This window comes from Moschus berezovskii, chromosome 8 (genome assembly GCF_049115385.1).
Source record: "Moschus berezovskii isolate FMDL1 chromosome 8, NW_MosBer_1.0, whole genome shotgun sequence".
Lineage (NCBI taxonomy): Eukaryota > Metazoa > Chordata > Mammalia > Artiodactyla > Moschidae > Moschus > Moschus berezovskii.
This window is the reverse complement of record NC_142467.1, coordinates 49,929,958-49,957,810: the sequence shown is the minus strand read 5'-3', so window position 1 is coordinate 49,957,810 and position 27,853 is coordinate 49,929,958. Positions and strand designations below refer to the sequence as shown.

The 27,853-nt window shown below is 53.0% G+C and overlaps 1 protein-coding gene across 2 annotated transcripts in view; it reads right to left on the bottom strand.

Moving 5' to 3' along the window:
• CAMK2A (calcium/calmodulin dependent protein kinase II alpha) overlaps positions 1-27,853 on the bottom strand; it is a 60,752-nt gene that overhangs the window by 8,930 nt on the left and 23,969 nt on the right. Inside the window, exons 4-15 of one of the 2 annotated variants that reach the window (XM_088838561.1) lie at positions 21,403-21,457; positions 20,493-20,558; positions 20,303-20,375; positions 17,332-17,434; positions 15,951-16,034; positions 15,715-15,809; positions 14,565-14,687; positions 14,114-14,197; positions 12,586-12,628; positions 10,030-10,070; positions 5,462-5,494; positions 4,430-4,478 (exon numbers count right to left, since the gene is read on the bottom strand). In XM_088838561.1, the coding sequence (XP_088694687.1) occupies positions 4,430-4,478; positions 5,462-5,494; positions 10,030-10,070; positions 12,586-12,628; positions 14,114-14,197; positions 14,565-14,687; positions 15,715-15,809; positions 15,951-16,034; positions 17,332-17,434; positions 20,303-20,375; positions 20,493-20,558; positions 21,403-21,457 (849 nt within the window). The remainder of the gene's footprint in view (positions 1-4,429; positions 4,479-5,461; positions 5,495-10,029; positions 10,071-12,585; positions 12,629-14,113; positions 14,198-14,564; positions 14,688-15,714; positions 15,810-15,950; positions 16,035-17,331; positions 17,435-20,302; positions 20,376-20,492; positions 20,559-21,402; positions 21,458-27,853) is intronic. The other variant, XM_088838562.1, reaches the window with a different exon arrangement.

Sequence of the window (27,853 nt, the reverse complement as noted above, 5' to 3'; positions counted from 1 at the left end):
CTAGTGGCCTCTGTCCCTTGGAGCCCAGCAACCTAGTCTCCTGGTCAAGCTAGAGACTGAGGATGGAGAGAAACGCACCTCTATCAGGAAACACCTCATTCCAGCCACTCCCACGTGGAATCACGGTGATCATGCAGGGCAAATTCACAGGCTCCTGGCAGGCCCTGGGACCTGAGCCACTCCCCTTGCCCTGTTTGCCCGGCTTTACGTACCCTTCCCACTTGACATTCCATGAGCTTCTGCTTAACACCCTGTCTCCTGCGGGCTGCTTCTCCCCAACGTGTCAGAAGGACTAGCCAAGTAGTCAAGGGCATGGATTCTGGAGCTCGACCTCAGCTCTACTACTCACTAACTATGTGCCCTTGGGCAAGCTATTTCCCCCTGCCTCAGTTTCCCATATGTATAATGGAGCTACTAATAGTATTTACCTCATAGGGTGGTTCCGAGGGTTGAGTTAAGAATATATCAACGAAAATAACTAACACACATATGGTCCTCACTCAGAACCAGCTACTGTTCCAAGCCCTTTATATCAAGTCATTTATGTAAATAATGATGCATTATGTAAAAGAGTTGAGAGCAGTGCCCAGCGCTCCATAACTGAGAGCTGTGATTATCCTCAGTGGAAAGCTCTGAATTGGAAGTTCCCCCTGAGGACAGCCTCTAGCCAGGCCGGGATGCTTCCCAGCAGCCTGATATGTGATGCTTCAGTTTTGGTTGAAGCTTTGGGGCTTGCGGCCTGCCTGGGAGGCCACCACACTGCTGGAGAGCGTCTTCCATTTGCACCCATGTCCTTCTTTTAAGTTAAAATCTTCCCCTAGAAGCCCCTTAGTTTCTGGGGCTCTGCACTGTGCACCTGATATCCCAGACTTTATGCTTACCACCTACCAGCCTTTTCTTCTCAGCGCTGAAAGCCTCCAGCATGTGGTTTGCAGGATCTCACTCAAGCTGGCTATCTACTCTTCTGGGGTCCTTAAGCTATTAGATGCTTCTGTGAGTATGAGAACACAGTCCTTGATGTAGCTTGAATACTACAGAATCTCAGGCCTAGAGTAGCACTCTTTATCTGCTCCCCAATTCTGGACACTATACCTCTATTAACGCAGCCCGAGACAGTGCCTAACTTTGCCTTCACCCATGTAGGACACCAAGTTTGCCAGTGGTTAAAGCCTGGCATGAGGGAATCTCCCTTGCTTCACTCTCTGGGACCAAAGATCTGGGACTCTGATGCTCCTTAGATTTGGAGAAATTCACTCTTGTTCTGAGCCCCTCCCATGCTCTCAGCAGATCCACTGCTCTATGAAAGATTCATCCTGCACCTGCTCAGTAGCAACTCTGGCATTTTTAATCTTCTAGGCATTCACCCAGACAACCAAGAGTGTTCCCTCATAGCTGGGAAAGCTGAAGCCCCAGAGAGGTTAAGACACTCTCTCAAGGTCACACAGCACACAGCAGCTGAGATGAGATCAGCATTCCCGGCTAATATTTCCCAGAATGTCTCTGCCCAGATTTGGAGGTAGCTCTTTGGAAAAGAAACGGAGTTTTCAAGAAGCTGACCAGGAGGAGGAGGGCAGTGGGGAGGAAGCCTAGCAGAGCTCCATGCAGCTTGAAGGGTGACAGCCCTGTGTATCAGCCTGAGGGGCTCTGAAATATTCATGTCCCCTTCTTTGCTCAGGGGGAAATGTTCCCTGGAGGATGACATTTCTAATTAACTTTGATGTTAGGTCAGAATCCACCCTCCCAGCTGCTATTCTCACTTAGTAAGAAGACTTAACAAATTAGCACCAGAAAATGGTTCTCTGGAAATTTTCTCTGAGGCCTGAAGAACCTGGGGGAGGCGCAGGGCTCCTCTCTCCTGCCAAACAGCAGGAGAAGCTCCTGGTTGGGCCAGCATCTCTTCCAGCAGATATGGGCCTTTACATGTATGGAAACTGAAGCAGGAAATGGACTCCAAGTCCTACCACTAATAACACTGACATGCCCTTTCTCTTCTCTGGGCTTCAGCTTCCTTCTTTTTATTTTATTTATTTATTTTTGGCCATGCTATAGGCATTGAGATCTTAGTTCTCCGACCAGAGATCAAACCTATGCCCCCTGCAGTGGAAGTGCAGAGTCTTAACCCACTGGACCACCAGGGCAACTTATTCCTCCTCTCTTTAAAAGGGACATAAATGAACTAAAATTCAAGACTTCACAAATGTTCCCATCCTGATATCTCTAAAGCAGAGGATAATGATTGTAAATGTCATGCCTTGGGGATACAACCCAGAGCTGTTACTCCAGGTGGAAAATATCTTTAACTGGTCACATCGCACATTGCACATTACATTAATAGTGCATACAAACTTTACATTCTATTTCAAACATTTCTCTGTCTGTTTAACATATAAATATTTATCTTAAAATAATCTTTGAGTAAAACTGACGCTCCAGGAAAATGCTGTATGGCTTCCAGTCATTCAACCATAAGCTCAGTTTGAAAGAAAAGAAATTAAGATTTATTAAACAGTGACCATATTCCAAGCACCCTGTAAGCACTTTAGACACAGCCTCTTGTTTCATCGGCACAGCAGTCCTCTGAACTTGGTACTATTATCATCATTTCTTTATAGTTAAGGAAACAGAGGCTCAGAAAGGTTCAGTAAGTTGCCTAAAGTCACCCAGCAAATAGACTCCAGAGAACAATTACAGAGCTAGTTTGCCTCCACAGACCCTGTCTGCTCTGAGACCAGGGTTATGAGGCCACAACCAGTTTCCTCAAAACACCCAGCACCTACCTCTTACCACTGGGACAGGGAGCCTCAAATACAGCGAATGTCTCAGAAACACCCTCTATTGCCCCCCCACAAATGTATGGAATCAGAGTCCACAAGAGCAAGGCCAGGAATATGGTTATAAATCATACTCGAGGGGCTGAGAATGCTGGCCTGATCCCAAAGAATTCTTCAAGATAATGCATCTTGAAGGCTGTCCCGAGTGCCATGGTAGAAGCTTGATTTGCTCTGGCACCAGGCAATGGTGATGGAGTGACCATCCCCCACCCCACCCCACTCACAGCTGGGAATGACCAGAGAGGCATACACACAGGGTGCGACTACTCTTCCAAACATCCTGGAAGAGTCAGGAGGCAGTCTCACAGGGTTTGGTGTGTCAAAACTGCCTGAATGGCAATGGTGCAGAACATGTATTACATAAGAAAATGCTCTTTTCCTCAAGACTGTACTCTTTTAAAAGCAAGTTGTCTAAACTCCTGAAAATATCTCAACTGGCACCACTGTCTCTCCAGGTTGGTGCTGTTTTTCTAGATCTCAGAGACTCCCCAGGCATCTCAGATACATGCCCGAGTGTGAGAACTCCCAGCCTTGCTGGGTCTCCCTGTCCTGGGAGGGACAGGTACAGGCAGAGCAACAGGACATCACTAACTCATCCAAGGACTTGGTGCAGAGGTCAGCACTCCACCCTCCCTCTTCTAAGCTCCAAGCACACTTTCTACCCGGCAAGGCCTCCCCAGCCAAGGTTACAGGCCAGGCCCTGAGGTGCACTGTCTGGGTTCATGTCCTAAATGTACGGTTTATGAGCGCCAGGACTCTGGGCAAATTTACTCAACGCCTCAGGTTCTGGGCTGTTGAATGGGGTTAATCACGGTACCTACTTCCTAGGCTTGTTGTAAAGCTCAGGTGAATATTAAGCAGTTGAAACATGTCTAGCCCACAGCAAGTGCCCCATAAAAGACAGCCATTATTCCTGCTGCCATCCTATTATTTCCTCTCTTACTATCAAATCACATTTATCTGGGGTCTTGCTCCCCCTTTGGAGTGCTGGTGAAGACTATTAGTTACTGGCTACAATGCCCCTGCATTTTAGGTTGGTCTTTTTTTTTTTCTGGCCATGCCGAGTGGTATGCAGACCCAACCAGAGGTCAAACCTGTGCCCCCTCCATTTGAAGTGCAGAGTCCTAACCACTGGACCACCATTGACGTCCTTGGGTTGGTCTTAGGCAGTGTTCCCCATATTCCAGTTTGTTGAGTTTTCTACATTTCTGCTTTCCCTTCCTTTACTTCGAGTTTTTAAAATCAACTCGTCTTTTTAAAAAATTTCAAAAACACTTCCAAAGGAAAATGTATACTACTACATTTATGACTTGACTATGTCAATTTTTTCACACTGAATTCATTTAATACATGTTAAAATCAACAGATAACTGCTGCCGTGAGAAAAGTCCATCCAGGTACCACTAGTGGGCCAGCCAGGCCATACGGGGAAATGCTGCCCCACAATGTACCCAGCCTACAGGGAGCGAGGTAAGGCTTTCTGTAGAGGATCAGGACACAAAGTTGGCCAAGCGGCCCCTCCAGGCAGGAGACTATCAGTGAAGAGGGCCCACCAGGAGCCCTGGGCGCCCTGATGCTGACGGCAAGGCCCCTCCTACCTTTGGTGTCTTCATCCTCAATGGTGGTATTGGTGCTCTCTGAAGATTCCTGCCAAAGAGAATACGGGAGGTGGTGAGGCCCACTTGCTGAGCAGAAAGAGGTGGGGTCAGCTGGGGGCTGCCCCAGCTGCCCGAGGCTGCGGCCCCGTTTCCGTAAGCCTCATCAGCTCTGCCGTCCAGGTGCTGCACTGAAAGATCCCGTCAGCCTTTCGAGCCCAAGGAGGGGACGGGCCCCACTCAGCAGGCGGCTGGTGGCGGGGAGCGGGGTGAGAAGGAAGGGGTGGATGCGTGGAGAGCCCTGGCCTTTCTGGGAGGACTGGGGGTGGTGGTGAGGGGGGCTGTCCTGAGCCCTGTCTGCTGGAGGGAGCAGAGAGGGGGTGTGGAGGGCAGAGGGGCACATGGTGGCCACAGGATGGGGAAGCAGTACACACACTGGCAGGGGAGGAAGAGAGAGACGGGGAGGCCCAGTGTGAGAGAGCCTGGGCTTTTCAGGGGGAGAAAAACCACACGACTGAGGGAGACAGCAATGGAGTCAGAAGAAGAGGGGCGTGGGCCATGCCACCACAGGAACCCCCAGACAGAGGCAGGAGCTGGTGGCTCCTCTGCCACCGGCAGGCCCTGGGTTGCCTCGCGGAAGCTCAACAAGGGCCTCCACGGCTTCGGCCAAACCAAGCCCCCCAGCGGCCACAACTGGCATAAACCAAGCCCTGAGCTGTGTTCCAGAGCCAGGGTGGGGAGAAGCGAGAAGCCACGGGCTGGATGTGGGATGGGGTTCAAATCAACCTTTGCTTCCAAGGGAGTTCCAGGTCTACTGTCAGGCTGCTGGCCTGGGCCATGGAGTTGGAGGTGTCAACAGAAACACGCCAACAACACGCACACACAACACACATGTTGTCACACGAGGCGCACGCACCAAGCACGCCCTGAGCCCCTCTCCCCGCCCCGGGTCCCATTGCAGCCTGCAGGAGGGAGGCAGGAGCGAGGGTTCGAGGCCCAGGATTTACCGGCGTTCGGGAGACGGCAGACACTCACCATTAACTGAACGCTGGAACTGGACTTTCTTTTCTGGAAAAACAAGGAGAAGAGATGGGACAGGAAAAGACACAGCGTGAAAACGGCAGGGAGCAGAGGAACGAACAACAGGGGAGGGTTGGAAGGAGGATGGGCCTCAGGGTCATTCTCTGTGGTCCCTTGCCAGCCACAGTGTCGGGACAAGGTCAGGGCCACCAGCAGCAGATGAGCCGGCAGGGACAGTCCTCTCCAGCCTGGAGTTCTGGGGCCTTATGCACAGCTGCCTGGGTCTCAGCAACCCAACCATCAAGCTCCAGGCCAAGCCTCTTCTGGACTAGGGCTCCCCTTACACCAAACTGGGATGTGGAAACAAATACTGGGTCTCAGATACTAGTTGCCTAAGGCCTCCAGAATCCAAAGCTCTTGAGGGACAAAAGGATGCTCAGGTCTGGAGATGAGGCTCAATGTCTCCTCCTAGGCTCCCCCTGTGTCTCTGCTGAAAGGACCCCACTCCTGATTTGGTTGAGTGTCACAGTCACTCAGGAAGCTTGTCCAAAATACACATAACCGGGCCCCCTCTCAAGGAGTTTGATAACTAGGTCTGCATCAGAGCCTGGGCATATTTATTTTAAATGATATTCCTAGGTGATTCCAAAGCAGAGACAGGGGTGGGAACCAGTCCCCTAAGTGACCTCAAAAGTCCTGAGGGTCCTCCCTTCAGCCTATTCTAACTTTGCAGGGATTTGTCATGTGACCTGTGGGAATCAAGGGAAGGAAAGAGGAACATGTAACTTATCTTCTCCCTCTTTCAGTTCTAAGCTTGGAGTCTTAAAGACTCACACTCATAGGAGGTTGCAGGTCAAGACTGACACTGGCATCGCACAGGTGGGAAGCTGGGGCTCAAGGTGGCTCAGAAAGCCACTGCCAGTGAAGAGGCTGGGTCCTATCCAGGTCTTCAGGTACCCACAACCTGTTGGCTCCTCATGGCTCATCCCGGAAGCACTGACATCTGAGAGGCCAGGAGGCTGCTCCCTGAGCTGCTCTGTGTGGGGATCAGCGGGGAGACTTTGAGATGCGCTCCGGGTAGGCCTTTGCAGGGGGAGGCACTAGGTATTCTCTGAGGGTCCTCGGGTCTAATTCTGGGCTTTCTGACTCAAAGATCCAGCAGCCTGAGATCCTTTCCTCTCCACCCAGGGCCTCTGCAGAGGTGGCCAGGGTGGCTCACCAGGCTTTTCCAGCGTTAGTGCTCACAGCCCCTGCCTCTGCCCCAGCTGGCCCAGGCGGTGTGACTTCCGCAGCCAGCAGCCAGTCCTTCCTCCCCTCCCCTCTCATCTCCTCCCCTCCCCTTTCCTCCTAGTGTCAGCTTCACTCCTGGCTGGAGCCGGACCAGGCACAGTGCGTGTTGGATGGGACAGGCCCACACAGCTCGGCTGTCAGCAGAAACCGGAGAGTGGCGTAGGGGCCAGGAGATTCCAGGCGGGACACGAGGAGGGAACACAGAGCAGAGACTGCATCAGAGTCGGACATACAGTGACAGGATGGGACATGGAGGGGTGGGGTCATGACGCACGGATGGGACACCAACGGGGCAGTGAGTGGGGTTGAGGGGTGGGAGCAGCAGCCCCTCTTCATGGACATAGTGGCCTAGTAGTGGCTGGGACAGGGGGCATTGCTTCTTGGTAATGGAAAGACTCAATTTTCCTGAATCACAAAGATGATGATGATACTAATAATAACCCCACACCAACCAGCACGTTAGTTTCATTTCAAAGGTGGGCTGTCACCGGAAGTAGAGTCACGTCTCTTAGAACCATATGGAGAAGATGGTTCTAAGGTTGGTAAGGATGGTAGAAACGGACGATGGTCAAAATTAGCCTTGAAAAGCCCTTAAAAGCCTATAAAATACTGTATTGTGTCGTATCTTGAACCAACCAGTTTTTCCTCCAGCATTGGAGCCAATCAGTGCTTCTTCAACTAAGCTCTGGGTGGAATCAATAGATTGTCTCTAGGAACTGAGTTGAAAGAGGAATGCATGTTTCCCACTTTGGCTGAGCACGTGTTGGTTACCAGAGAGCATCACGGTGTGACTCCACCAGGCCCCCGCCCCAGTGGGAGACCTTCACCAGTTCCCCGAAAACTGCTCTTCTCCTTTTGCACAGATGACGGAACTAATGACCCAGAGCCCCAAGGGAGGGAACAGTGGGGCCCAGGCTCAAAACCCTGGCTTCTTGACTTGAGGTCCGGTTTCACTCAGAGTAAAAACATGAATGGACCTCCCAGAACAACATCTTGTAAGCCAGATCCCGGGCCAAGCCCCTTGGGTCACTCTCATCTTCCTGCTAGATGTTCCCCCTCCTTCATCCCAAGCAGGGGGAGGAGGCTGAGCTGCAGAGAAAGGGTCGGGCCAGGAACAACCTTTGTGTGTCTCTTCTTCCACACTCAGGCCACCCTGAAGAGTCACCCAGAGTCTGTCCTGCACTACAGGGAGCAGAGGCATGCTCTTCAGCTGTGCCCGCTGGAAGGTCCTGCAGTGACCAGCCAGAGCCCTGCCATGCTATAGGATGTCCTTGCCCTCAGACAGCCTCCGCCTCCTGGCCACAACCGGAGAGGAGCCAGACTAGAGCTCCATTCCACAACCTGGCCTGAGGGAGGCCCTGACCAAGACTTTGCCAGAGTTATACCCAAGTACCAAGCAGAGCTCGGCAGCCCTGTCTGGGCCCCTCCTCCTCCTCCTCCTCCTGCATGGGCCTCAGCCCATCATCACCTGTGGCCTCTGCCTCATATCCCCCAAATAGGATTTTTCCCATAGCACCCAGCACCCCCAGTGTCTACACACGAGGGCCAGATTGAGCCCCAGCTGGTCCATGCCTGCCCCCCACCCACACTGCACAGCCCTCCATCACCCTTTCAAATTGGGAGGGGAGGGGGTGACTCATGAGTAACCCCAAACAGCAAGTAAGCCAAAACTCAATCCTGGATTCCATTACAGCATCTGTGATGGATGGGTGTCAACTTTCTAAATTAGGCTGGCTTTAGATCTGTGGTTTCCAAATATTTTTTTGAGCAAACTTCAGAAGACATCTTACCCAAAAGTCCAACACATAAAGCAGAAAAGATAACACCACTGACTAGCTTCTCATGAGTGGGTCTCACGCACCAGGACTGTGCTAAGTCCTCAAAACACAGTATCTGAGTACATCCTCACAATCAGCTCTGGGAGGTGGGAGACCCTTTCTACCCGTTGCTTGAACAAACAAAGACAGACTCAAGAGATTCAAATAATGGGCCATAAGCTCACCCAGGCTCTCTCAACCACTGTGATGGCTGGTCCATGGAGCTGTTCTGGCTGAAGTAGGTGAGAAAGCCCCGGCCCTCTCTGCTCAGTCTCCCACTTTTCAGTCCCTCCCCAGCTGCTGCCAGAGGTGCCTCCCAAGAAGCTTTGGGCTCCAAGGAGTTCCATTTGAAAATCATGGGGTTTGACTGATAACCAAATAGTTTCATATTCCTCAAGCATCCAAGATGAGAAGAGAAAATTATTTTTTGTTTGTTTGTTTTTAAAGCTGAAATCTTGGAAATCATGGAGTTCACATCGCCCCGCTTCCCCACTGTACTTATGGGGAGACTCAAGCCTTCAGAGGGCTAAGAGCAGAGAGAAGACCCACATCCTGGCTTCAGGCAAACAGCCCAGTCCCCTCCATGCAACCCCTGGCAGATCAGAGCCAGGGGCGTGAGACTCTACATGCCACTATGAACCAAGCCATGAAGCCACCAGACCACCTGGGTGGCTGTGTTTGGACAGCATCCCACACCTTCCAGTGTTCTGGGCATAGACCAGCCCTGGGGCCCTTGGCCAGGCAGGGCTCTGAGCCCAGAAAAAGGCAGGGTCTCAAGAGAGGAGAACCCACAAGGCGAGCCAGTGGCAGGGGAGGAGGGAGCTGCAGAGAGCAGGGGACCAGGCCGCGGAGAGCAGAGGGAGAAGAGAGAGGAGGGAGGGATGGGTCAGCAGGGTGTGGGGGGAAGCAGCTCGGGCATCAGGGGTGGGGACGGCGCAGACCTGGGGTGGGGGTGCGGTGGGGTGGGGTGGGGGGATGGGGGATTCTTAGCACTGAACCGGCAGCCTTGATGGGGGTGGGTACCTCTGGATGTCAAAGCCGAGAGGACTGGCGTCCATCCCCTGCAGGCTTTGTAGGTTGGACTGGGGCATGCATTGGGTCAGGGGCCCATTCCAGCCAGCCCACACGGGAAGGAGGAGGTCACCCCTCATGACATCTCTGTCCCTTCTTCGTGCCCTCTCACTCACCAGTCCTCCAGAATCACAGAAATCTCCTTTAATTTACCCTTATGCCCACCCCAACCCCAAGCCACCTGCCTCTCCCACCCTTTTTCAACCCTCCCTTCCCCCACCTGCCCCCATCCATGCCGGTGGAAGGGTGGGCACCAAAGCCCAGGTCTCTGGGTCTGGGGACCCCAGGCTGCACAGGTGAGCGCATCGGCCCAGAACCCCGTCGGCAAGCCTGGCTTTCACCCCAGCCCTGGAAGCTGGGCCCTGCAAGCCAGAGGCAGGCCCTGCTGAGCTGGCTGGGGCTTACCTTCACACCATCATTCTTCTTGTTTCCTCCACTCTTCCCGCCTGCAGAGGAGAAAAAGTAGAGGGTTATCAACACCAGGCAGGGCACCAGGGCCCACAGCGCAAGGAAGAGCAACATCCACGGGCCGCGGAGGACACGGAGCCGCAGCAGCTACGTGAGGAGACCTCCTCCTCTTGCTCTTCTTCCTTGCAGGGTAGCCCGGGGACTGCCGGTGGCCCACCGCGTAGGGATGGGCCTGGGCTCCCCCGGTTCTCAGCAGTGTCAGGCGTAGCCCTCTGGCTCCATGGGTTGAGGAGGTGCCCACTGTGCCCCAAACCGTGGGAGCACTTTCAGTCTGGGGATTCCCTCCAGATCCCGGTCACCACTCGTGCTGGTGGCGGCCAACCCGGAGGCCCGGCTCCCCAGCCCAGGGCTGGACGCGCCCTCCCCGCCCAGGCCGGCTCTAATTTTAGCCCCATGCTGCTGCGGAGGTCATGTGTCAGCCCTGCCTACTCACTCTGGACAGCTGCGAGCTGCATTTTGCTGGTGATAAGAAGCAGATGCCACCCCCCACTCCCTGCTCTTCTGGTGCCCACCCCAGCCACAGCACCCATTCCCTGAAGAGGCCTCCCCATCCTCAAACTCTCAAGCTCTGCGCTGGGGCTGGCCATCTCCCTGGTGGCCAGGAAAAGCAGAGCAACAACTCCCAAGAAGGCCTCACCTGGTATTTCCCATTTCCTTCCTTCTCACCTGCTGGCCAGAGCCCTTGGAGAGGGCACCAGTCAGGACAAGGCATGAACGCCCAGCCCTGCGCAGCCTGCCTTCTGGCAGCTTCAGATCGCAAGCAAATGGCTTTAAGTTAAATGAGACACAGCACCTGACATGTAATCAGTAGATGCTCAGTAAACAGTAGCCGTGCTAAATCCTTTACCGGATGAGCGCAAGCTGGGGAGGAGGGGCGGTACTGAACACTGACGCCCCAGAGGTTTGGAAGGATGGGACTCACAGCTGGTCCAGCCCGCCAGTCATTCTCACATTCCCACCGATGACCCCTCTCAGGCTCTTGTGCATTTTTACCCTCTTGCCAAGTTTCCACCTTGCAAAGCAAGTTGGGGGGCGGGGTACCTCTGGATCCCAAAGCCGAGAGGAATAGCTGTTCCATCTTCCACGTACTCTGTGGGCTGGGCTAGGATACACAGCAAGCAAGGGGAGGGCGTGCCCCTCACACTTCCAAGGGGGCCCCCTCTCACTCCAGCCCACTATGACAGGACTGGGGGTCCCCAGAGGCCACATATTCTAATTTTCAGGAGATTTTCTATGAAATCTCCTGGTTTTTAAATGCTGGAAACTCTTGCCTACCGCCCCCCTCCCCCGCAAAATTTTTAAAACACCACTGGCCCCCCAAGCATATGGAGAGAGAGGGAATAACTTATGCACTCCATTTTGTGAGCTCTGGACTAGAGTGCCTGAGGGGCCCTTCAGTTGTTAAAAAAAGACTCTGACTGCCTGGGTGGCTCATCTTTCAGTTTAAGGAACTGCAGGATCCCTGTCTGGGGAGCGCGTGGGAAGGCAGCTCTGTGTGGTGGGGAAAGCCCAAATCTGAAGTTCCAGGGCCTTCCGGGGCCTGGGTCTTATTCTCCCAGCTGGTTAAATGGGCAGGTGGGCCCTCTCAGAGAAGCCAGGCCTGCTGCTCCCCAGAGCCGAGCCCTCGTGGTGGGGCTGGCCACCTGTCCACAGCAGCCCTCCCTGGCCGGCCCCGGCACCAGCCCCAGCCAGAGGGCCCCTCGGGTGAGCTTTGCTATATCTGCTCAGCTGCCCCGTCAGCCATCCTGGCCTCCCCAGGGAGAAGCCTCTGGCGGGCGCTGGCCGCGGCACTCTCCAACATGCCAAGGGGAGCTTCTTGCTAAGCCCTGATGCTAATCCTTTCCCCTTCTCTCTTCGGGGCCACATGCCACAGGTCACTGGGCCTTCCCTGCCTTAACCAGCCTGGCTTTGACCGAGGCCAAAGGCTCTTACCCTGGACTCCTTGGTGACTCTGCCTGGTAAGGGCACGTGCTCTGGACTGGTCACACCTGCCCTGAAAGTTCCCTTTAGCAGCGTGACCTGGGGTGTCTCAGAGTTGACCTCCCTGAGCCTCTGCTTCCTCATTCAGAAAACGGGGGTGGCAATTGCCTTGTCACAAAGGTCACATGAGTGAAAGCATGGGAACTGGTTGGTAACTGTGGGGAACAGGAATGCCACTCTCCCTGGGCCTGGCTCAGTCCCTCCCACATCTGGACCCTGACATATGGGAAGCCTCCCCACAGCTGGCCCAGCCTGAGAACCCAGCACTGCCGTGAGGTAGGGGAAGTAAGGGTTAACTTCTAACCCTTCCTTGTGGGCCCTTACCTTAATGACCTTTGACCTTTACCACTTCTGCAGGTGGTATCAGGTGAGCTAAGCCCTTAGTCACTGAACCCTCTACAGCCCCCATCTAGCCAGGGCTTCTGGCCTGAGGACACCCAGATACCCCATCCAACAATGCCCCCACCTCCTGCAGGATATATATGAGGATGAATCCGAGGTCCCACCACCTACCAGAGAAGTTCCTGGTGGCCAGCATAGTGGTGAGGATGGCTCCCTGCAACAGAGAAGAGAAGGCAGTTTGGGGGAGAGGAGGCCAGAGGTGAGGGGAGAGGAGAGACAGAGATGGGAGGGGGTGGGGAAGGAGAGGAAGGGGCTCCATTCAGGCATAAACACCTCTGAAGCTCCTTGCCCTCCATTTCTCCCACCCCACAGCCCCGAGACCATCCCCGCCTCCTGGGAGAAGGGTGAGGCAGAGGTGAGCTAGGCCTTAGCTGGCACTGCTCAGGGGATAGGGCCATCCAAGGAGCAGATATTAATAGATCCCACCGGCCTGGCCAGAGCTGGTGGATGTGCTCAGGGACACCTGTCAGTGGAGGTTCCTAAAGGCCAAGGAAGTTTCCTGCTGGGGCAAGGACACTAGGCTCTGCACCCCTCGGCTCTCTCTGTCTCCACCTTCTGCCCGGACACAAAGCTCCTCACTCTAGTCCTGGATCATCCCCCTCTCTGTAGTTCCTGGGCTCAGAACCTTGGAGGATTAATGAGGAAAAACCCTCCTCTATCAATAAGGGGGCTGGAGACCAATGGCCAATTCAGATTCTCTGATTCCGGCGGTCCATGATTTTAAGACTCCCTGATTCTGACATTTTGAGACTACATCTATGACAGCTCCCACTGGGGGTTGGGGGTGAGACTCAGTTCCCCTGGCATCATGCTCACCACCACCCCCTTGGCCCATGTCCCTGTCCTGAGCCACCACACTAGGCCTCGGGGGCAGCTGGTGAGGAAGTTCTGCAGGAGCCAGGGCCTCAGCATCTGTCACTCAGCATGCTGATGGCTTTTCTGATCCAGCCAGCTGGGGGTCCCTCAGTCATCCTTCCTACCTGCTCACAGGGCCCCCGGCAAGGTCTAGGACTGAGAACACACAGACTTGCTGAGAGGCCAGCAGCTCGGGGCTCATGTAGGGCACACTGTAACTTCCTCAGGGCGCAGCCCCTGTCAAGTCCCTTGGCCATTCTTTTCCAGCGGTTGGCAGCTGGGGTCTCTCACCCCTACCATGGTCGCATATCATTCCTGGAAACCTCTCCCTGCCCGCTGAAACACTTGCTGTCCTCCTAAGGGGTCAAGCTCATGCTTCCAGATTTCTGCACAGGCTATTCTCCGTGTCCATCTCCTGCTCCATCTGACTTTACACTGTTAATACCTGATTATCCTTTGGGATCTCAGATCAAATGCCACTTGCCCAGAAAGGCTTCTGGGATCTTTCCCTAGTCCATGCAGATCTGTTCCCCTCTCTAGCCCCTTTATGGATCCCCACAGCCTCAGGGCAGGCGGTCACAGCACTCACCACTGCCCCGTAACGTCCTGGTCACTTGTCTGTCCTCGCCACCGCTCACTGCCCAGCCCAGACAGCCAGTGGTCAATAACGCTTGTTGACTCAATGAAGGAAAGAACTAGTGAGCGGGTCTCTTGGCCTCTGTGCAGACCCAGGCCAACCTATTCACTTGTCTGTGGGACATGGGGGATGAGGACCTGCTGTTACCTTCAGTTTCCTCCTGGCATTGAACTTCTTCAGGCAGTCCACGGTCTCCTGTCTGTGCATGCAGGAGGCCACGGTGGACCGGTGCTGGAGGAAGCAGGGGAGAGGTCTGTGAGTGGAAGGCAGGCCTACCCGAGGTCTCCCACTCCCAGAAAATCCTGTAGATGTGGTGGGTATCTTGTGAAGAACAGTTCTCTGTTCTAGGGGATGGTATAAACATCCTGGCACAAGACATCTGAAGTCAATAGCTCCCCCACCAGTCACGGTGCCAACTCAGAGTGCCTCCCACTGCCACTTTCCACCTGAGAACCACAGCAAGGTCGGTCTCTTGGACTAAGCCCCCTCAGCACCATGCTGGGCCTGAGGGACAGCAGGCAGGTCCAGGACTCTGTAAGGGCCTGAATCCTGAGGTCTGAAGGGATCCTCAGGAGGGGCTTTGCTGAGGAAGGCTCACCGAGATCCAGGGGTGCTTGAGGGCCTCAGCGGCTGTGATGCGTTTGGATGGGTTGATGGTCAGCATCTTATTGATCAGATCCTTGGCTTCTGGGGTAACGGTGTCCCATTCTGGTGATGGGAACTGGAAGGGGCAGAGGGGCCAAGTTTGCCCAGCCTACCCCAGGCCACCCCTGCGATCCCCCAGCCCCTGACTGGCAGGGGAGCAGGCAGGGGTCCTACTGCCCGTCCATTCGGGCATCCACAACCAGGAGGAGTTGGGGCAAGGTCCCCTGACCCCAGGACAAATCAGAGCAATGGCCAGGGGAAAGGAGGCCTCCCTCTGCTCTTCTGAGGCCATGCCTTATCTGGAAAGCAGCAGGTCACTGGTGACAGCCCAGACTTGAGAATCGAAAGGTTGGGTTCAAGTCCCAGCTCTGCCTCCTGGGCTGTGTGACCTTGGACAAGTCACCTTGGACATGTGACCCCTCAAGCTATCCCTAGAGATGTTGTAAGGATTAAATATGATATAAAATGCACGGCACATGGCTCAATAGATATCAGCTGCGCAGAAAAGCAGTATACTTGGTAGGCAGAAGCATGGACACTAAAGCCAGACTGCCTGGGTTCAAACCCCAGCTCTACCATTTCTTAGCTATGTGTTCTGGCCAGTTATTTAACTTCTCTGGGCCTCAGCTTCCCTATCTGTAAAAAAGCAGTAATAACAGTATTGATTGGTCAATTGTCGTGATTGGTATAAAGATTATAATAATAGAAAGCATTTAGAAGACTGATATATGTGTTAGCTATTATTACTGTCTATCTATATACATACAATATATAATTGTTTGTGTATAACTATGGAGAGATAACCTGGCTTCTGGGGCCTGCCCCCTCTATAGCTCACCCTACTTTTGTGCTGATTCTGCCTTCTGGGGCCCCATGAACTAAATCTCCATCACTTAGATGCTCCAGTCACTAGCATGGCCAGTTCATCGTCTGGCCCCAGTCAGCCCTCAGGCTCCACCTGCTGGTCACCCCCACCCCAGAGCTAGAGAGTGGCAGGAGGGCAGGAGGGAGGCATCCTCGGGTCTCTGGCCTCATTGGGCCTTGACTCTCACTGGACGGGGCCCAGGGGCTGCAAGGAGGCTGGAGACAGGAGCACAACTCACATCATAGGCGCCAGCTTTGATCTGCTGGTACAGGCGATGCTGGTCCTCATCCCAGAACGGGGGGTACCCCACCAGCAGGATGTACAGGATGACCCCTGGGGAGAGGACCAGGAGAACCTTGAGCCCCAGGAGTAGGAGGGATGGGGAGGCATGTGGAGGAGAGTGACGGGAAAGGCGAGAGAGGGCCCCATGGGGCAGGCAGCCAGGGGGACGGAGGGGCCTTCAGATGGACTCACCGCAGGCCCACAGGTCCACGGGCTTCCCGTACGGGTCCTTCCGCAGCACTTCTGGGGAAAGGTATCCAGGTGTCCCTGCGAACCCTGCTCCCCAGACACACAGACAGGCAGACACATACACAGAGGTTGGCATGTAAGTAACTGGGAGCAAGATCCTGCTGGAGGAGGGATAAGGCTGCCCTGGAGATGGGGAAAATACCTCCTGCCCCCAGAGCCGGCCAAGGGCTGGAAGCCCGGACCTGGTAAGACAGCAACACCTCTAGACCAGGGTGGACAAGGACAGAGTATGCTGTCACCACCTGCCTTGAGAGCCTCATGGCAGAGTCACTGGTCCATCCCAGGGTCCTTCCCCCAGGGCCCTGCCTCAGAGTCACAGATTTCTGGCAGAACCCTCCCAGAGGCCTCTACCAGTCAAGTGCTGGTGGCCCTCGAGGTGAAAGGTCCTGGCCTGTCAGCTCCAGGCTGAGCTGAACCCTCACCCACTCCCCACTCCATCCAGGATCTGGTCCTGGGGTGGCAGGAGACCTATCCCTAACACTGGCTTTGTCCTAAGTCCCTTAAGTAGGTCCCCTTTCCCTTGGGGCCTCAGTTTCCTCATCTGTGAAACAAGGGATTGGGGATTTCTATCCTAAACACCTCCCAGCACTGTTGGGAGAACTACTTAAAACAATGGACACCCAAAATGTTTTGGTAAGTTATTGTGAGAATAGTTCCTATTAAGGAGTATGTACGCTAAGAAAGACTGAGAACTTTCTATGCCTGATCTCATTTAAACTTCACACAGTCCCAAGGAATATACTTTTATTATCCCCATTTTACAGACGAGGAAATGAGGTCTCAGAGAGGTGAAATGACTCACTCAAAGTCATACACCTTGTAAACATCACAGTTAGGATATGAACCCAGAGCTCAAGCTCTTAACCACTGATCAATACTGCTCACTAAAAAGATTCACCGACAGCCGAAAGGACTCAATTATGCCAAAATCTCAAGAGCATGCTGGGTCAGCTGACTCCACCCCTGTTAATTTCCTTTGACCTATTCTTAGTTTCTTAGCCTCTGTTCCTCATCTGTAAAATCAAGATGATCATCTAGCACCCAGGCTCCTGGGGAACTCACGGAAGCCCCCAGCCGACAGTGTTGGATGCGCGTGTGAAGAAGTCATGTACTGTTTTAATGACAACCAAGTCCCAGGCCTGGACCCCAGGGAGCTAGGATGGACGACAATCACTGATGCAAAGAGTCTGGGTAAGAGGCCCTCTGCTCCCTGAGCCCTGGCTGGGGCAACAGCCACCTCCAACCGGCCCCGGCTCGGGCAAAGGCTCCTAGAGGCCAATGTGTCAACTCAAGGCTGGCCATCAACACCCCTGCCCCCACTCACCAAACCATGCCTGCTGCTCGCCCTCTACCTCTATGGCCAGGCCAAAGTCCGCCAGCTTCACCGCAGCGCCCTTGAGCTTGGAGGCCAGCAACAGGTTCTCCGGCTTCCCAGGACCAGAGAGAAGAGGAAACGCGGGAGAGGAAGAAGTCGGGACAGTGAGCAGATTCAGAATCTCACCTCCAGAGGTCTGGGTTTTCAGGAGGAGCAGCTGAGCAATCCAGAGGCTCCCTGCCCCTGCCTCCCTCCAGCCCCAACCACAGGACCCCTGCACTTCCCAGAGATGGGACTACCCCACTGCAGCCCTCCATCTGCTGCAAACAGAAGACCCTTCTTCAGCCTGCCAACCCCTCCTGCAGCTTCCAGCAGGGTTTGGTTCCGGGGCTGAGGTGGAGTGGGGCAGTGCTTCTACTATATGCCAGCCACTGGGCTCAGGGTTTTGCATACATCATTCAATTTGTCATCCCAACAGTCCTTTAGGGTAAGCACTCTGCTTCTTCAATGGCCTTCTTACATCCTCAGAGACAGTCACTCTCGTCCACCTCAGGGCCTTTGTACTTCCTGCTCCCCTTGCGTGATTTGCTCTCCCTCTGAGCTTCACAGGTGTGGCTCCTTCTCATCATCCAGCTTTCACCATGTTGCCTCCTTCAAGAAGCCCTCCATGACTACTCTATCTAAAGGAGGAGTTCCTAGGTATCTTCTGTCTTAGCAGCTTGTTGCCTTCATAGATCTCATCACAATTTCTAAGTGTTTTCCCATCTGTCTGTGTGCTTATTCATCATCTGTCACCTCTGCGCAGTACGAGTTTCTGTCCACCAATGTATCACTAGCACCTAAGACAGTGGGCAGCACATAGCAGGCCCTGAAGTGTGTATAAAAATAAGGAAATTGGGGTTCAGAGAGGTTAAGTCACTTGATTGAGGCCACACGGCTGTTGATGATAGACCCAGACCGAGGCACAGTCTGGCTAGAGATGTGCTCTGAGCCCCTCCAGGCTGACTGCCGCAGGGCCTCCTACGTGCCACCTGTCCAATGGAGGCATGAAGGCTGCCATCTTCTGTTGAGTCCGAGGACAGAAAATCCTTCTCAGGACAGAGAGGTAGTGAGAGTGGGGACTTTCTAGTTAGAAAGCCCTAGCTTCTGATCCCAGTGCTGCCATTCTATGCTATCGAACTTGGGTAAATTCATTTCACTTCTCTGGCCTCAGTTTCTTCTCCAAAAGTGGGAATAATGCCCACTTCATGGGGTGGCATGTGGATTAATTGCAATAAATCCCTGTAAAGCACTTTCCAGTGTCCTACAAGTGTTTGACAGGCATCAGTACTCATACTTTTTGTTTGTAGATGGGGTGAGTGGGCTCCCAGTCTCTGCAGACAGCTGGTTTCCTCTGACCCGCTTTCCTACTAGAACTTAGGAGGGGTTCCACATCTGACCTTTCACTGCCCAAAGCTAGGCAGGATGCAAACAAGTATAGCTCCATCTTCCCCTGGTTAAGGCCTCTTTGGTCCTCTGGGGACTGTGTTCCCAGCATGTCCTGGGTCTTGGTAGCTGTTCTGCCCTGATTTGATGAATGCACCACTAATTAATCTACCCAGAGTGGCCTAAATTTGTGCTGCCTCTCTCCCTGTTCCTCCTCTCGGGCAGGGGCTGTGGTTATAATGGGAACAGGCCCCTGGGGAGAGCTGCCCTGCAATCTGGCCAGAGACCCTCTCTGCCTGTGGGTCTAGACTGAGACACGGGGAGCTCACCTGGGCTCAGGTGCGGAGCCACAGATGGCTCGTGACCATCAGGGGTGAGCAGGGGTTCTGGTCAGAGCACTGCACCCTAGAGAGGGATCTGAGCTGACAGGATGATGGTCAGGGAGAGGGCCAGAATGAGAAAGGCTTGGAAATTCCATCCTGGGGGAATGAAGAATAGCCTGCAGAAGCCTCAGGAGCTACTGCAAAGCCACCCGCATGCCTTCAGGGCTGCTCTGAGCTGGAGGCTTGACCTCCGTATAGCCCCAAAGGGTAGAACTGGGGTTCACAGGTGAAGCCCCCACCATGGGGAAAGACTGGAGGAACATTTCCTAACAGTTCAAGAGGCTACCCCATAAAAAGTGAGCTCATAATCACCGAAAGTCAAAAAGCAGACGGTTGATGGACACCCAGCAGGGTCGCCTAGAAGGGGCTGCTACAGAAGCAGGAGGTGCAGCCAGTGGCTTTTTAGCCCCAGCCCAGTGAGGGCAGGGGCCTGGGCTCAGGAGGCCAGGGCTTCAGCCCTAGTTCAGGCACAACTGAACTGCATGTTCTCGGGAAAATCCCTTGGATTCTTTGGGCCTTCCTTTCCTTCTCTGCAAAATGGAGATGGTGTTAGGCAGCTACCAGTCACTGATGCTGTGAGGCCCCCCAGAGGAGCACCATGAAGTCGTGCTGACTGGGCCAGGCTGTGCAGCCAGTGCTAAGCCTACACCTGCATCTGCTTAGTCCGGCTCATCTCTTCAAGCGGGAAGAGGCAGGACTCGGAAGGCCTCAAAGCCTGCTTTTCTACCCATCACCACCTTCCAGAGACCAGAAGCAAGATTAACAACACCTCGACGTTGTGCTGGCTCCTTTGGCATCCTCACTGACCCTGTGCCGAGGTTGTCATGGCAACCCCCACTATAACGAAGCTGAGGCCGTGCAGCTAGAAAGGGGCCCCACTGGAATCTGGACCCCACCAGAGCCAGCCTCGGCAGTCTAGCCACCTCTCACCTGGCCTGGGACAAATCACCTGAGGCTGGGAGTCGGGAGACCTGGGTCCCGAGTCCAGATGCTCTGCCCCACGGCTCAGTTTCCTCATCTGAAGAGTGGGGGAAATTTTCCCACGCAGCCCAACTCAGGAAAGCTAACGGGGCTGTGATAATAACACTGGCTCTGCAGGTTGAGGGAGGGGCTGGGCTCCTGGTGAGCCGGCCGCTCTGGTGGGGAGGGGGAGGGGTGGGGGCATCACTCACCTTCAGGTCCCGGTGCACCACCCCCATCTGGTGGCAGTGCAGCACGGCCTCCAGGATCTGCTGGATGCAGTGACTGGGGAGAGAGGAAGGGGCGGGGGGGGGGAGGGGTGAGGGCGGGCCTCCCCCGGGAGGCCCCAGGAGGGCGTGCCCTGTGCCCAGGCGCTGCAGTCAGGCTGCACCTCTCACTCACCTGGCATCCGCCTCACTGTAATACTCCCGGGCCACGATGTCTTCAAACAGCTCCCCGCCGGTGACACTGGGGAGACAGGCACAGAGTCACCCTCCCACAGAGGCCCCAGGTGCCGCGTCTTTTGGAAGAGTCTCCAGGAAGCTAAGGATGGGGCCCAGGGACTGCATAACCTCAGCCCCAAAGGGAGGGGCCCCAGAGGCCACGGGGATGCCCCCTGACATAACCCCCTTCCTGACTTCCAGGCCACCCTCCCTTCCATCCTTGGCCTTCTCCTCCATCAGAGCCAGGCTGAGGTCAGGACTGGGGTTGGGACACTCTGAACATGTCACTATGATTCATCCGGCTCTTGGAAATCGAAGGGCTGGAGCTTTTTGTTGTTTTTTTAATAGACTTTTTTAAAGAGTAGCTCTAGGTTCCCATCAAAATTGAGCCGAAGGTACAGAGATTTCCAATATCCCCACTGCCCCCCGCCCACCCCCGGACCCCGGCCATGCACAGCCTCCCCCACTGTCTCAAGTGCTGTCCTTTACAGATGAGGCCATGAACCACTGAGGCCTCTAAGTTCGTGATTGCTTTTCATTCAATTGCCTGGCTTTAGAAACTTTAAATTTATTCTGAAAGGAAACTTCATAACCCCACTAGAAATGGAAAACCAGCATCACTGGCCACAAATAGAAGCAAAACTAAATATATGATGATGAAAGTTAAAAGTGTTTGTTGGTGTGTCAGGAAAACCAGCCTGCACTGCTTGGGTGGCAGGCCTACCACATTTTGGGAAACTCTATCAGAAGAGCGAATTCAGCACAATCTGGGGGCTCTAGGGACACTTCAAACCAAGGGACCCAGTGAAGTCACCCCTGCCAGGGCTGCCCCATCCGCAGTGGGCATCCCAGGGTGAGGCCAGACTTACAGGTCAAAGATCAGGTAATGATGTCCCTCCTCAGAGATGCTGTCGTGGAGCCGGACTGCAGGAGGGCAAGGCAGCTGGTTACGCAGGACGCAGGGCTCCCCACTCACCCCTCCTGCCCCTCAGACGGCCAGCATTCCAATTTCTCTGAAAGTCACTGAGCTCAAGCCAGTTACCAGGTGCTTTGACAAAGCATGAACAAAGGCTCACCTTTGTTGTTGTTTAGTCACTCGGTCGTATCTGACTCTTTGCGACCCCATGGACTGTAGCCCGCCAAGTTCTTCCGTCCAAGAGATTCTCCAGGCAAGAACACTGGAGTGGGTTGCCGTTTCCTACTCCAGAGGATCTTCCCAAGCCAGGGATTGAACCCGCCTCTCCTGCATTAGCAGGTGGACTCTTTACTATCTTAGCTCCAGGGAAGCCCTCACTGACCTCAGGCATCACCCAAAGAAGCCTGGGAGTAAAGACAAAAGACCCCAGCTTTGGTCAGAGTTTAGTCCCCTTCCCTCTCCAACCTTCAGTTTCCCTGCTGGGCAGGCCAGGGTCATGGAAAGAGCCTGTGACTCAAATCTCTGCCACTTGCTAGCTGTGCATCTTTGACCAAGTTGCTATACCTTTCTGAGCCTCTTTCCTTACTTGGAGGGCTTCCCTGGTGGCTCAAAGGGTAAAGCGTCTGCCTGCAATGCAGGAGACCCAGGTTCAATCCCTGGGTTGGAAAGATCCCCTGGAGAAGGAAATGGCAACCCACTCCAGTACTCTGGCCTGGAAAATTGTATGGACAGAGGAGCCTGGAAGGTTACAGTCCATGGGGTTACAAAGAGTCAGACATGACTTCACTTTCCTTGCTTGGACAATGAGAATGAAACTCCTGGAACTGCACGCTTGTTGTGAGGAGTCTATGAGGCACATAATCCATGTTGACTCAGTGCTGGCCCTGCGCTAACAGCCCTCCTCTGCTTCCAGGTCTGAGGAGATAACAGAGCTGGTGGACGAGCGAATGACAGCAATCCCAGAGTTCTGGCCTGCTGAGAAACTGTCATCTTTTCATACCTCATTTACCAAGAACAGAGGCAAAGCTTCCAGGAGCCCAGAGCTTCCAAAATTACCCCCTAAGCTTCTTTCAAAAAAAAAGGAGGGAGAGCCCAAGGCCTGGGGCTGACTCTAGGGGGGCCTGTACCCTGCCAACCAAGAGCAAGTTCTCCCAGGTCAAGTTCATGTCCTTCCCTGTACCACAACCTAAACAGGTCCATGGGCAGGGGGGGAGGGTGGGCTCAAAGAATTATGGTACATAACACAATGGAAAATGTTAAAATAATGCGGCAGTTCTTTATTCACTAGTTTGGAATCATATCTAAATTTTGTTGTTTGGTAAAAGAGCAAAGCAGTATGCACAGTCCTTCCTAAAAAGGAGGATGCGTTTCAGCTTGGGTATGGCATTAGTCTCTCTGGAATGATCTAGCGATGTGGGCACTGAGGTGGCCTTGGGGAAGGGAATTAGGACAGCTGGAGTTGTGGGCGGGTGAGACTTTTCACTGTAAGCCCTAGTGCCATCTGAATTTCTGCCACATACAATATTGAGTCCCTTAAAGCATATGGCCCTCATGTTGCTGTTCAGTTGCTCAGTCGTGTCCAACTCTTTGTGACCCCATGAACTGCAACATGCCAGGCTTCTCTGTCCTTCACTATCTCCCGGAGTTTGCTCAAACTCGTGTCCATCGAGTTGGTGATGCCATCCAACTGTCTCATCGTCTGTTGTCCCCTTCTCCTCCTGCCCTCAATCTTTCCCAGCATCAGGATCTTTTCCAATGAGTCAGCTCTTCACATCAGGTGGCCAAAGTATTCTCCGCATAAAGTTTGGAGAGTGGGTGCCTACACAGATGGGAACCCGAGATGGAGGATGAAGGGATACAAATTTAAATAAAATGTTTTTTAAAATCTTAAATAGTATATATTTATAAATAATGACTGAAAGATGTTTTAAACTATTTTAAAGCAAAACTAAAAACTAAGTAGCCTGAGTATGTATAATTTAATCCTGCTTTAATTTTTAATCAACATTTTATAATAAAAAATTTCAAAATACAGTCAAGTGAATACCTATGTACATACCACCTAGATTCTATTATTAGTGTTTTCTCATATGTGTGTGCATTCTCAGTCTCTCAGTCATGTCTGACTCATTGCGACTCCATGGACTGTAGCCTGCCAGGGTCCTCTGTCCGTGGGGTTTCCTAAGCAAGGTTACTAGAGTGGGCTGTCATTTCCTACTCCATTTCTTATATATACCTTACTATATTTCTATCCATCCCTTCATCCGTCAATCTATTTCAACTTTTAAATGCACTTCAAAGCAAAAATAAATTTTTGAAATGTATGTGTGTTTTGAACTGAGCATCTTATATTTTGTGTGTGCAGAATCTGAAAGCCCTATTTTTGTGCCCTGCTCAGACCTTCTGTAGGAAGATGGTGCAGTCATCCTGCAGCTGCTGGGGGGGTTGGCTAACCATGCACAGGTGCCCTCCTTCTCTGGAGAACTGCCTGCTGCTGATAGAACTGCCCATCTTGCCCACAAGGTTACCTATAGCCTTCAGGCAATGATGAACTAATGTGGGGAGGCAGAGGCCATGCAAAGGGCCAGTCTGCCTTAAAGGAGGGACAGCTCCAGGACAGGGTTTATGTTCCAGAGGCCTCCCCACTGCACCCTCCACCTGGGATCAGGTCAGAGATAGACTTAAGCTGAAGCCACTTCTCTGCTTGGTTCCTTTCCCCTTCCTCCATCCTGCTTCTTGCTATCCTTACAGGTCTTCCCTGGGAGCACGCCCTCATGTTCCCACACACACCTGAATCCTTGCCTCAGGCTCTGCTTCTAGGAAACCTGACCTGATACGTTTAGATGTACTTAGGAAGCTGCTGCTGCTGCTGCTAAGTCACTTCAGTCGTGTCCGACTCTGTGTGACCCCATAGACGGAAGCCCACCAGGCTCCCCCATCCCTGGGATTCTCCAGGCAAGAACACTGGAATGGGTTGCCATTTCCTTCTCCAATGTGTGAAAGTGGAAAGTGAAAAGTTAAAGTGAAGTCGCTCAGTCATGTCTGACTCATAGCGACCCCATGGACTGCAGCCTACCAGGATCCTCCGTCCATGGGATTTTCTAGGCAAGAGTACTGGAGTGGCTTGCCATTGCCTTCTCCACTTAGGAAGCTACAGACATCAAATACCACATGGAAGTATATATCATCAATGTTAGCTCCAGATGCTGAGATTATAGGAGATACTTTAAAATTATTTGTCTTATTATTTATCTACCATAAACTTGCTTTAATAGTGTACCAAGGAAAAGTTTTGTGAAAGACCCTTTACTCCAAAACGATTCTTCAGGAGCAAACTCCTTTCCCTCTACTCTGCTCAGGTGTTTGAGGTTTAAACTCCTTTTTTTGTGATTGTGAGACTCTCTGAGAAGCCAAGCTGCATCCAGAACCATCTCAAGAAAGGGCTGTTAGAACCAGGTCAACAGTCATTTGGGAGGAGCTCCAAGAAGACTAGGGTTCCCTTTGGCCAGAAGCCTCAGCCTCTTTTAGAGAAGGTCCTCTGGGCTCGGGGAAATGGACAGAATGGGAGAGGGTGTCTCCAGAGCTTCCTCTAGCTCCGATGGTGCCTTTGTGCTGATTTTGAAGGCTGGCCCTCTTAGCAGGGGAATATGGGCTGGATTCCAGCCCCCACCTGTGGGATGATCCTGGAGTTGGCTTCAGTCCCCAAGAGGTGGCTAAATCTTGGCTCAGAGCACAGGAGACAGGAATCCTCATTTCAGGGCTGTTTTCATGCACAAAACTCTCTTCCTGTGGTTGGAGGCTGCCCTGAGGAAAAACTCAGCGTAGAGCCCAAGAGAGGCAAGGATTCAAGGGCTATGGCCTATGTGACAGTGCCACTGCCTGGTGGGGAGACTGGCATGTCTGTGCTCATGGACTTATGCTGTCACTGTCACAGAACAAACAAATCTGTAACCTAGTTTTCATGTGTGTAGCTGGGTTCATGAACTTCTGACATTCTGTCCTATTTCCAACAGTTACCATTTCTTTCTCAGAAATTGAAGGATCATACTTGTTCCTCTGGCCACTGCCCCCCAACAAGACACTCCTGGTGGCCACAGAAGGACTGAGAACATGGACTCTGGAGTTGGACTCTCTGACTTTGCTTCCCGGCTCCACCTCTTAGAAGCTGAGTGACTTTGGGCAAATTACGTAACCTCTCTGAGCCTCCTTTCCTAGCGGCAGAGCCAAAACCGCTACACTGGACTGGTGTCAGGAGTTAATTCAAAGATGCTTGTAAGGTGCTCAACACAGTGCTTGGCACTAGGAAGAACTTAATAAATGAAGACATCACCACCTTCATCACTAACCTCACTTCCCTTGGCCACCCCAAAGCACCTGCTAAACTCTCAGGTTATCTCCTCCTGCTCCTTGGGTGGCTTTTAAGGTGGGGGTGGGGGTCCACTTCATCAGCAGGGGCTAATGGTACAGAGAGCAGAGTGCTGTCCTCCCCGAGGCAAGGTCGAGGAGGGAAATGCTTTGTGTTTGATGCAGCCTGTTCCCCCTATGCTGAGCCAGCGAGCTCCCTGACTTAGTCTCTGGGGCTGGGCTGTGGCCACACACGGGCAGAGAGCAGTGAGCTTGGCTGGGATCACTAAGCAGGCTGAATAGTTTCTTTGGGCACAGACCCACTTCTCAGGTTCTATAGCCACATCTGGACCGATCAGCACTCTTTTGGACAGATTACAACTACTTTGAACAGAGTTGCTTGGAGGCTCAGAAAGTGGTACCCTCCAAGGACCCTTCCAGCCTTGACAATGGCTTTAGGTTCTTCTAACCATCTTCTTGCTCTGGATCTCAGCTCTGCTCTCTACTTCCCTGTCCATCAGCTTCCCCACTCCTCTCCCACCCTCATTTCTTCCACACGTCCTCAGAGACTAGCAGAGGCCTTGCCACATGGTGGGGTCTCTGATGGCCTTGACATCAGGTCAATGAATGAAGGAGTCATAACTCAAGTGATGATGATAATGAAGACGATGGCTGCCATTTCTGAGATTCGACCGCCTGCCAGGCTTGTGCTAAGTGCTTTACTTGAAATACCTCACGTAACCCTCACAACAGTTCTAGAAAGTGGGTACCATGATTATCCTTATTTCACAGAGGAAGGTACTAAGTCTGAGAAGTTCATAGCCTGCCGAAGCTCAGATACCAAATAAAAGGTAGAATTTGGATTTGAACCCAGGTGTGTCTGACTGAAAATTCCATTTTCTTAACCAGCATATTATATACAGTGCCCCAAACCAATGATTCAAAATCTTGATGGCTCAGAGGAATGAGAATCACACGAAGATTCAGGCAAAAGGTAAGTCTTTCGGTAAGATTGTTCTGTTGGAGGGTGTAGATTGAGAAAAGATGGAGCAGCTAAATGATCCAGAGCCCTTCCCTGGGGCCTGTCATTTTGCTATGCTTTGTTTGATCATCATAAGCCTACAAGGTATCTATCATTCCCATTTTCCAGATGAGAAAACTCAACTTCAGAGCAGTTAAGCAACATGTCCTGGGTTACACAGCAATTAAGCAGCAAACCCAGGATCTGACTCTAGTCTGTCAGCCCCAGAGCCCATAACTTACTGCTCCCTACTAGAGCTGGGAATGAGCGACTGAAGGATGGGGGAGTGTTGACCAGAGACAACTGCCACTGTGCAGTGGCACATGCACACGTGCACACACACACCCCATCTCCTTCCTCCAGGGTGAACGGGCTTTCTAAGAACCATGGAATTTTACAGTCAAAAACCATTCACGACTCCCTCCATTGTACAGCTGGGGAGTTGGAGGCCGGCCCAGATTGGGCAGGAACTGCCCATGGTCATACGCAGGTCAGGGGCCAACCAGGGTGGCTCCCCACCAGCCGCCTTGCTGCACCTTCTCCGACTCTAGCCCCAAGCCTCCAGCTGCTGTCTGTGCAGCTCTGCTCCTCTTCCCAGGCACGGGTAAGGGGAGGTGCCTTCTGGGTATAAATAGCAGATGGAGATGCTACTCTTCTGCAGGGGAGTTAACTGTTGGGGCCCTGGACACAGAGAGATGCTTCCCTCCTGAGGGAGAAGGCGTGGTGTCTGTCAGAGTTGGAATGTTCCTTACAGAGCACCCAGATCTTGCTGCTCAAGTGTGACTGGTGAGCCAGCAGCTTTGGCATCAATTCACGGTGTGTTGGGAATGCAGACCCTCAGGCCCCATCCGGACCCACTCAACTAGAATCTACCTTTTAACAAGATGCCCAGCTGGTCCAGACAAACTTCTCCTTGCAAAGATGGGAGAAAGCAGCTCAGAGAGGGTAGTGCTCCTACCCAAGGTCACACAGCCATTCCCTGACAGAACTATATCTAGAATCTGCACTCCCTCCCCATCATGACTCAGAGCCCAGCCAC